The 10,170-nt window shown below is 41.9% G+C and overlaps 2 protein-coding genes across 3 annotated transcripts in view; both read left to right on the top strand.

Annotated features, from left to right (window-relative positions):
- pax3b (paired box 3b) overlaps positions 1-10,170 on the top strand; it is a 63,146-nt gene that overhangs the window by 1,097 nt on the left and 51,879 nt on the right. For both annotated transcript variants that reach the window (XM_017031989.2, XM_017031988.2), the window contains exon 2: positions 7,175-7,267. The gene's annotated coding sequence lies outside the window, so the exon portion shown is untranslated. The remainder of the gene's footprint in view (positions 1-7,174; positions 7,268-10,170) is intronic.
- rnf228 (ring finger protein 228) lies at positions 9-3,054 on the top strand. Its single transcript, XM_025055302.1, has one exon. The coding sequence runs from the start codon at positions 1,083-1,085 to the stop codon at positions 1,899-1,901; it is 819 nt and encodes a 272-aa protein (XP_024911070.1). The 5' UTR covers positions 9-1,082; the 3' UTR covers positions 1,902-3,054.

Consider the following 10,170-nt stretch of genomic DNA (forward strand, 5'->3'; position numbering starts at 1 on the left):
ATTATTTGTTTGTGAATGTGGAATCATTTCTGGTACGTCTTCAGGACCTGTTGTTGACACTAAGCCGACCTTCTCAGGACCTCCTGAGGACTGGCGTGGTCCCCAGGAGGTCCAGCCTCGTTTCTGAGGCTCTGGTTAAAGCTGAGATTAACGTGAGGTGACATTTACTGGATGTGATTAAAGGCAGGAACATGACTTTGATTACTTTGTCTTCTGCTTTTCAACTGCAGCTGACATCCTTTGCATTCTTTTCTTTTCTTCGACTTTCCTTCTTTTTGTTTGTTTGTTTCCTCTTTCTTTTCTCATGAAACGGAATTGATTCAAGAGCTTTTCCATTGGCCACACACACTTGAGGACCAGATCGTGTCTCTCTGTGTACAGTAATCCTAATATGAGCAGCTGGAAACACCCAACAAAGTTGAAATCGACGAGCTCACATCTGTTGTTCCCTTATTGTCACAGGACACCGAGAGTCAGCCTCAGTCTTTCTGTGTCAAAGTAGGATTTGAAATGTATTATTATGGTCAACAATGTGCGTGCGCCCCGTTACAGGAAACAGTGGCCTGACCAAATACGACCATCCTTTTGTCTGACATAGTGTATGAGCAACGAGCAGAGCTTCTTCCTGCCGCTGCACACACCCAGAGAACAGAGGATACAATCTCTCTCTCTCCCCCACTCTCTCTCTCCCTCTGCCTCTCTCTGGGTTCAGTGGGATGCTGTGCGTGGATAAGTCCTAGTCCTCATCACCAACCATTACATCATCTTTATTTCCACTCAGCCCCAACAGGAATCGAGCGCTGTGTTTTAAACATTTGTGCGCTGCACTCAGCACGCAGCAGTGTCTGTCTGCAGCAGCAGCAGCAGCAGCTGAAGTCGTATCTTCATACATGACGCTGCATCATGAAGGCACATGAGCATCAGCACCATCAGCATCAGCATCAGCAGCGCTGTCAGCTGCTGGCGTTTCAATGAGGAGGGGGAGAGACGGAGAAGAGGAGAGAGGAGAGAGGAGGAGAGACGTGCACCGTCATCAGCATCTGTCCGCCAGCTCCCTTTGTGCTGCTCACCGGAGAATGTGAATGGCGAAAGATGACATGGCAGAGGTAGGAGATCTGGCAAAGCACGGAGCAGGGGAACCTCCCGGTAGCGGCGGCGGCGGCGGCAGCGGGGGCGCGGAGGCCTCCGCATCCTCTGCGTTTCCATACGAGGAGTACGAGTGTAAAATCTGCTACAATTACTTCGACCTTGACCGCCGGGCCCCCAAGATCCTCGAGTGCCTGCACACGTTCTGCGAGGAGTGTCTGAACACTCTTCACCTCCGGGAGGAGCGGCCATGGCGCATCAGCTGCCCAGTGTGCCGCCACCGCACACCGGTGCCGGACTACCGCATTCAGAACCTGCCCAACAACACCAAGGTGACGGAGGACTTCCCGCTGTACATCGACTCGGACCCGCTGCCTCAGGACGCTCTGCCGCCGTACCCCCCGCCGCTGCACCCGGCCCTCGTCGCTCTGCGCCGCGACGAAGCGTCACAGGGCGCGTCCGGCAGCAACAGCCAGGCGACGCCGTCCACCACCGTGTCCACGGCCACGACGCTGTCGCAGGACTCGGTGCGCTACGACAGCTGCCAGAGCTGCAAACGCGTGGCTCTGACCACCGGCTGCGTGTGCGTCATCTTCTCCTTCCTCTCCATGCTGGTGCTGCTCTTCATGGGCCTCATCTTTGTGCACAGCCACAGCATCCCGCCCTCACCGGCCGGACCCATTTGCCTGTCGGTGGCCAGCATCCTGGCCATGTTCTCGGTGGTGGTCACGTGGCTCATCTGCTGGCTCAAATACAGACCGGACCATGAGACTGGCCGCTCCTCTGCCACCACTAACTCCAGGAGGAACGCCTGACAGACAGAGCCGCTGTGACTGTATATGCAGCGTTTGTGCTGCGGCGGGTTTATCATGATGTGCATATACTGACAGCTGATGCTCCTGCTCCCTTTACCTTTGGAGGAAGAATTCTCTGACCCCCAGAATGGCCTTTTATCAATTTCGCAGACACCCCAAGGCCTTCGTGTTGTTTGGAGACTGGCCTATAGGTGACATTGTTGATCTCAAAGGTCCAATGTGTAAAATTCAGGTTGGATGGATTTATTGTCAAAGCTTAGCCGTAAAATAACTTTGAATTAAGAACAATTTGTACACACCCACCAGACCTGAAACATGTACTCTAGACAGGGCTTGGTTTATGGAGGCTGCCATCTTGTCCCTCCCACCCCCCATTCTTTTGAGACACAAATCAGACACAAAGAGAGTGTCCTTGTGGTTCGGAGTGGGTGCTGAAAAAAAAAAAAAACACAAGCTGAAGGGTTGTAACGAGTGCTACGGTCTTGTTACCACCCCTGTGTGTCTGGCTCACTTCAGTTGCTCTCACAGGAAGTGATCAGACAGAGAGAAGCTGCTGTTTAAAACACATGCTTTAAAACCACTATCATAGGTGGATTTGATTTATCAAAGGTTGCCACACAGTGGAAGAGTGGTTTGTGCCCCCGCCTTAGAGATCCTAATATGGTCAATCCATCTAAATTGACCATTTGTGAGTGTTGTTGTGGACCTGTGTTGTAGTGGTGAACTGACCAGGGTGTACTCCGCCCTCGTCCGATGTCCGCTGGGAGAAAGTCTCAGCTTCACCCACGGTCTTGAAAAGCAGCAGCGGTAGAAGATGAATATATCAATTTAAAAAAAAATAGCTCATAGAAACAAATATGATTGGCATCAGGATTTCTACTGATTTTTTTATAGGTATCAGGAGGAGTTTGTCAATAAAAAATTAGACAAGAACTGAACGGGCAAGAAGAGCAGACAAAAAAAAAAGCTGCAGTTCAAATGTATAAACACGGCAGCCTTAACAAAAAATAAAACTTTTTTGCAAAATCCAGACTAAAAATTAAATCTGTGGCCTTACACTGGTGTTATAGTCATTACCTAAAGATAAAATAATAAGCTATTAATAATAAGCTACTAACAGATACCGTCACCAATGACAACGTCCTTCATAAAAAGACCAACTGAGTTCTAAAGTTCTTAGAAAGGGTAGGAACCGAGTTCTAAAGTTCTTAGAAAGGGTAGGGTCTGGCTGCATTCCAAAGTCTTACCTATAGGTGGCACTAATGTTACACATTGGACCTTTAAAGGGATTGTTTGGGCTTTTTTGAGGTGAGCGTGTATAAGGTACTTATTCAGAGTCAAAAGGTTGGTTTTCAACAGCCTTAAATATCAGCAGTGGAAGGAGAAAGGAACTCTGTGGATTTGTGCAGAATCTAGAAACAGATATTAACACCAGCCAGAACCGTTGTGTTTGAACAGTTGACTGTATTTATACCATTGACATGCGGCTGATTCTCCTTAATTGTTTGCAGGAGAAGTGCACTTTAATTGTTGATCAAGGCGACCTTAATGGAACTTAATGAAACTAAGCCAGAAATTGAAAACTCGCCAAATCGGTTGACATGCATTAAACTAGTCAACGGATTCACACTTTCTTGCAGTCAAATCTCAAACATTTATAATTTGCATTTTTTTCCCCTTTTTCCGGAAAGTTTTGCAACACATTATAATACAGCGCAATGAAAACTAGGTCAGTGTGTTGTCAATTTGAACGGTACACGATTTCAGGATTGATTTGATTTAATGTGAGACAAAGACCTGTGTTAAAATATCACGTCTTTTTTTCATGCTCTTGACGTTTTGCTTATTTTAAAGTTAATATGTTTCTGCTTTTACAGGGCAGAAACACTTTCTCATTACTCTCATTTGGAATTGGAATTGCACCCCACACCTCAGTCCACCTCTGGAGTTCAGTGCATTTGCATTAACTTCAGTTTTCCAACAAAGCCATAAAACATTAATAAATATAGATCTAAACTGGAACCATAGAACTCGGTGACTAGAAACTGTTGCCAGAGCCACTGCATAGCAACAGTCAGTGAGGTGTAGACTCATAGAACAGTCTGCTTCAGATAACACTGTGGTCACAATGATTTTGTCACCTCTCGTTTCTAAAACAAACAGCATGTATGAGGATTACTGATTTACGCAGATTTGCACCCCTTCTCGCCCTGCTAGCTCGCTTACAGCTAACGGGTCAACTGCACTAAATTGAATCATATTTGGGAGCCAGCTGTATCACTGACTGACTCCACATAAGTACCAGATACGCCCTGCTTCAAAAACCCAGCACAATTTCTTTATTATTGTGCACTTGATTATGCATCTTAGTGTGTGGACCTCTGACTTGGTCCCCGCCCCCTGGTTTTGGTGTCAGCATTGATGACTGAATGTGAGTTGATTTATTTCCTCTCTTCTCTGCCTGATGATATGCCACTCACAGTATGACACCTGTCCATGGTGTTTTTCCAGTCCTCGACTGATTCGTCCAGGTTCTCTTCAGACATTTTCAGGAGACGCTCTTTTTTTCTCTGAGTCTCCTGTGTGCTCACCTGTCAAAGACCTGCGAGGTGTTACAAACCATCCACAGTATATGCTGTAAATAGTCCAGAGAGAGAGACGTGGTGGCACCGGTTACCCTCCCCCCGCCGCCCCTCAAGTCCCTGTAGGCTGTAGTTTAAAGTGCATTGTGGTACAAAAGCTATACCTCCTCTTTGCAGACAGATACAAAAGGCTAGAGCTTGTGTTGATATGAAACTCTTTTTTTTTTTAGATGTGCTTGCTTTTCAAACGCAGGGCAATAGCGCGTGCCCCGACTCTCGGTTACGCCTCTCCCCTGTCTCACCTGAGTAGAAACAAACCTTTGCTGGAAATTCTATCGAAATCATGCAACAGGCCTGACTAAGCTGACAGCACCCAGCTGAGACGTCGGCAGGGATTTTCCTCCTCCTGTCATTATTGTAACTCACTCAGCACTGAGAGAACACAGGGTTTGGGAATCAGAGCACCTTTTTATACCTGGAAACAAAAAGTCGCTTCTTTGTTTTTTTTGACACCTAGATTAAATCCAGGCTTCTGTGACATATTCAGTCTGCTTTTTAGCTACTTCCAAATGGAGTCTGCTGCCTTTCCAGTCACATTTACTGAGCATTTACTTCTACACTGAATGCTTTAACGGTTAATCGTGCAGTTGATTGGTTTGATTTTGGGGCCTTTTTTTAAAAAAAGTGAAATGGCAAATTGAGAAAAAAAACAATTGATGCTGCAATTGAATAGTTCTACTTTTGATTCTTCCATTTTCTATGACACTAACAACAACAAACTTAGACACGATGTCTCAATTGTCACAGCTCTGATGTTACATCCAGTTGGTGATATTTTGATGATGTCTTGGTCCAGTATCCAGATTATTACACAGTTAATCCTCATCAGAGCTTCTTCTTTGAATAAAGTGATATTCCAAATAAAAGCAAAACACAGTTTCTGCAAAGGAAAAAAAATTACAATAATCTATTTTTTTTAAAGCTTCAGGAGAGGCAGCCAAAGTTGCACAATGCAGATGATAATTGAATTGATTTGGACCTCAATAAAACATGTTTTATATACAGGTTAACGAACACTGAGTGGTGTTCTCCTACAACTGCGCAATGCAATCAAAAAGAAATCCTTGTCCTGAATGTTAACTGTGGAGCTTTGGTAAAGCCTGTGTTTGTAGAGCCTTATATAGTTATGCATAGAGAATCCTCTCCCCCTTCTGTGTCTGTGGTACAATGTCTAACCCTCATTAGTGACTAATGTGCTCTGGTCTGCGGAGCATGTGAATTGCACTCTGGAGTTCCTGCTCCGAGACCTTCATCACATCATTTAGTGCAGAGTTTGGGAATGACTCGGACGTCATAATGATTCCAGACAAGCCCTCACTTCTGGTGAACCCTTCCTGCACCACCGTCCCCCCACCACTAGAATCTGTCTGCCATGCTTTGCTTCTGTCATCCTGCTCAACTTTCTTCCTCCGCCTGAGATGATGCACTTTCCTTCCTCTTCTCTGACTCAAGTCGAACCTTTGACTCATGTAAGACTTTACTGTATTTATTTCAGAGGACCTATAGGTGATGTCGTTGGTTTTTATGAGAGTCCGTGGTTATTGTAGAAAACAAAGAATTACTAAATGTGTTTGCACAGGGACCTGGCTTTTTATGTGTTGTTTTACATACATAAACACATTTCAGTAATAATAAAGAAAACCATGAGAAATCACTGCTTTTTTTTAAACTGATATCAGCTGTTTTTGTCATCATTTACTGCAGAGGTAATGCCTCATGACTCGTTGAACTTGGCTCATTATGCATTTTGCTGTGCATCAAATACGCCCCCTGCTGGAAGATAAAGGACGTTGCAGGCTGTATACAGCCTTTTTTTTTTTTTTTTTAATTATAAAAGGACCTGTCCTCTCGGCTTCATTTCTCATGTAGGTCCAGTTCTATAAACATTTGCTTCCCAACCTTGATTAAAAGTAAATACTTCATTTCCTTGAAAGAGCATTGATGCTGCTAATATTACACCTCGAGCTCCGTCATATGTGTTTATTTGGTCTAACAAAGTTGCCTTTTAGTTTATATAAATAAAGCCTTTCAGCAACACGATGTTCACCTCTGAGGGTCTAAAGTCCAGTACTGACCACTCTCCATCCCATCACTTTTTAAGTATCTTACAGTGAAGCCCTTACCTTCAGTACATGTCATTTCTCGTATTACATTTTATTCCAAGCTCTCAGCAGCATTACAACAAGCCTCTGCTCCAGAGTCTTTTTTTTTTTTTTTTACAGCAGCAACACAACACTACAGCCTATTGTAATGCAGTCTTAGCTGTGTTTTCAATTAGCCACAGTTCCACTGATTAACAGGAAGTAGTTAGAGGCAAGTGTGTGCTTACAAATGAGCCATGACACGGCAGATTCATGTCACCTGTTTGTTTAAGTCACTCAATTTAATTGAATCAACAGTGAAACTTAAAAAAAAAAAAAAGGAAAAACAGACGCAATTGTTTTGGGCCATTAAAAAATAATATTAAAAATGAATATATAGCAGAGGGTGCAATGACTGATGGATGGATATTGATTTGTTGTTATTTTTACACTCACATTTTTTAAAATATAATTTATAATTTTATATTTATATTTTTTTATGCATGATGCCAATTTCTAAACCTCTATGTTTTGTGCATGCATGTTCCAGGACTGTGGCTCCCACCGGAGGAATAAAATGTTTTCAGTCCAAGTCATGAAAACAAAATCTGACTGCATCAGAATTCAAGGGCAGATTATAAAGGTAAGACTCACTTTAAAATCGTCAATTATAAACAGTAGAAGAAGTTCTCCAACAGAATGAAAAAGTTAATGTTCTACCAATTATTTCTCTACATGGTTGAACTGGAGCAACTTTTTCAAACCTTCAGCAACATTTGTCTTTTTTTTAAATATTTTTGCTCTTCACGTCTTGGTCACAGCAAGACCTGAATGTGGGTTAAGTGAACCTGTGTTTTCCTTATAGTGGGTGGTAATCCACCAGTGGGTTACAGGGATCAGTGGGCCATGTGGCATAATATTGTTACCATACGATGCTGTCTGTATTATGTTTTTGTACTTCTTCAGGTTGTGCACACTCAATGATTATTTTTTTAAACAGAGTTTAACATTAATAATTCTATTTAACGTTATGTAAAGAAAGAAAATTAAAAAAAAAACATCTTTAGGCTTGAACACGTGGAACACAAATGACGTTTATTAAAACCTAAAAATGACATTTTTTCTTGCTGAAACATTAAATCAATTCTAACTTTATTCACAGATCAGTTAAGACTTTATGTGATGCACCTTTATATATTTTTAAGTTGTACATAAACGTGCACTAATTATCTACATATGTAGTTAAATAAGTTAATAAATGTATTTTAATTTTAAAATATTTCACAAAATTAAGTCTAAAGTCACACTAAGAAATGCTTGATACAAAATGAATATAGAACTTAGTTACACGTCATCATCATCATCGTCGTCATCGTTCTTTTTTCTAGTCCTGCAGTAAACAGAAGTATAATAATAATAGATAGATAGATGTACTTTATAATAATAATAATAATAATAAGTAAAAATACACGCTCTCCTATTTGTGAACAGCGTCAACCCAGAGCATGTGATGCAATTTCATTTATTTCTCATCAAGGGGAGATTTCTGTCTTTGAATTTCAGCGTCCGGTAATGGATTGGACACGGAGATTCAGTGTCACTTTGAAAAAGGGAGAGAGAGAGAGGGAGAGACAGACATAGAGAGAGAGAGAGAGCGAGGGGGAGAGCCTCCCCGTCCACTCTGTTTTCTATTTTCCCTCACCCCCCCTCCCTCCCCTCCCTGTGTTTTGTTTTTGACCCTCATATCTAATTTCAGTGTGAGATCAGCAACACTCCCAAATTGTCACGTTCGTGCGCGTTAGTCCTGACCTGGCCTCTCCAAACGTCAGAAGATACGCAAACGTAATAAATGCGTATTGAATCTCCATACATCTAACGTATATATGTGACTTGAAGACATGGGCTGTGGTAATAAATATAGACACAACAGAGCAGGTAAATACACCGCTGACGAACTATACGAGGTTAACAAATATGACTCTTTACGATTGGATTTCTATTTTTTTTATGCCAAAATTAAAACTCAAATATTTCATTTTGATCTAGTCACCTGCTTTCGTTTATATTTATACAAATCAAAAGTGCCTCTGATTATGTTTCTTCATAAATAAAGGCATTAAAATATAGAGGGAATCAAGTCAACTTTCAATTCAACCTGAGACGATTAATCGAACAATCTGAATTTTTGGCGGTGTTCGATTGTTTTTGAGAAAGAATTGACTAATTGAATTGATTAATATATTCTCTATATATTTTTTTAATTTAAACATTTTATTTGAAATAAAAGATCCACACATCTACTCAAAACTCTGCATTCGGTAAGAGGTTGTTTCGGTTAATTTAAATACAGTTTCTAAATACGTTGTTTGAATGACGCTACTGTTATTTTCTAGATTTACAACAAAAAAAAAAATCAAAAATATCACTATATGTGACATGCTTGAGCCACGGTTTAAATGAACCGATTTCAATTTAAATTGAACCGATATCGCACCGTTCATCAAATCATGTGTAACAACGATAATCCTCTCATAGAAATATATCTAATCTGGAGGTATTTAGAACGATATCCCCCCCCCCACTCAACTGTATGACAAGCCTGCAGCTCATACATCTGTGAGGCTGCGACCATGATAATCATTTTCTGCCCCTGCAGGATGATAATGACATCCTCTTTAACAGGTCAAAGCCCCCCCACTCACCCTGCTTATTTTAAACTCAGCGTCCAGCCTTTGTGTCGTCGCGCTTGTGACAGCAACGACAACATTTGATGTGCGTGTCCTTCTTCTTCTTCCTTATTTCATTATCAAAAGCCCCTGGTAGAAGTGGATGTTAATTGAAACCTATTGGGCCTGTGGGGCAACTCCTTTCCCCCGTGTAGATGAATGTGCCCCCCCCTGGGGTGGCACAGTTATTGCTCTTCTTACAGGTGAAACATGAAAGAGTTTGTCAGGTGATGCTGGGAGGGGGGGGGGGGGGGGGGGGGGTTTTTCTCTCTTTCAAAACCGGAAAAGGAAAAGTGTTTCGGTAATTATTTGACATTAGTAAAAAAAAAACCCAAAACAATCGTGGTATAATTTAAAATAAAATAAATTGAATGAATGATGCAACGGGAGTAAAAGTAATAAATCGGACACAGAAAATATCTGAAAGATGCGATGTAAAAATCAATCTGTTGACGGATGAAAAGTTTTATAGCCATAAATCAATGGACCTAAAAAGAGGAAATATTTTGAATTAAATTTAATTTCTGCTCTCCTTTATAAATCAATATGTGTATTATTTAGACACCACATTTTGGTTTCTAGGTTTAGGTGCATTTGAGGCTCAGATTTAGGTACAAGACAGACAATTGGTGGTACTTCATGAGGAATCCCCCCCCCCCCCACAACAACAAAAGGCGGTCAACTGCACCTAATAATCTCTTTATTGGGCTGTGACACCATCGATTATTAGACTTTTGGAGATGAGAACACGCCGTGGTCCCTGCAGTTGCACCGAGCTAGACTGGCTTTACGGCCGCCCTGGCGTCGTATCCTGCTGTGG

The sequence above is a fragment of the Cynoglossus semilaevis genome, chromosome 4 (genome assembly GCF_000523025.1).
Source record: "Cynoglossus semilaevis isolate Cse_v1.0 chromosome 4, Cse_v1.0, whole genome shotgun sequence".
Taxonomy (NCBI): domain Eukaryota; kingdom Metazoa; phylum Chordata; class Actinopteri; order Pleuronectiformes; family Cynoglossidae; genus Cynoglossus; species Cynoglossus semilaevis.

What these genes read in the sequence shown, in the direction of transcription:
- rnf228 (XM_025055302.1), top strand. Translation starts at nt 1,083, where the DNA reads ATGGCGAAAGATGACATGGCAGAGGTAGGAGATCTGGCAAAGCACGGA.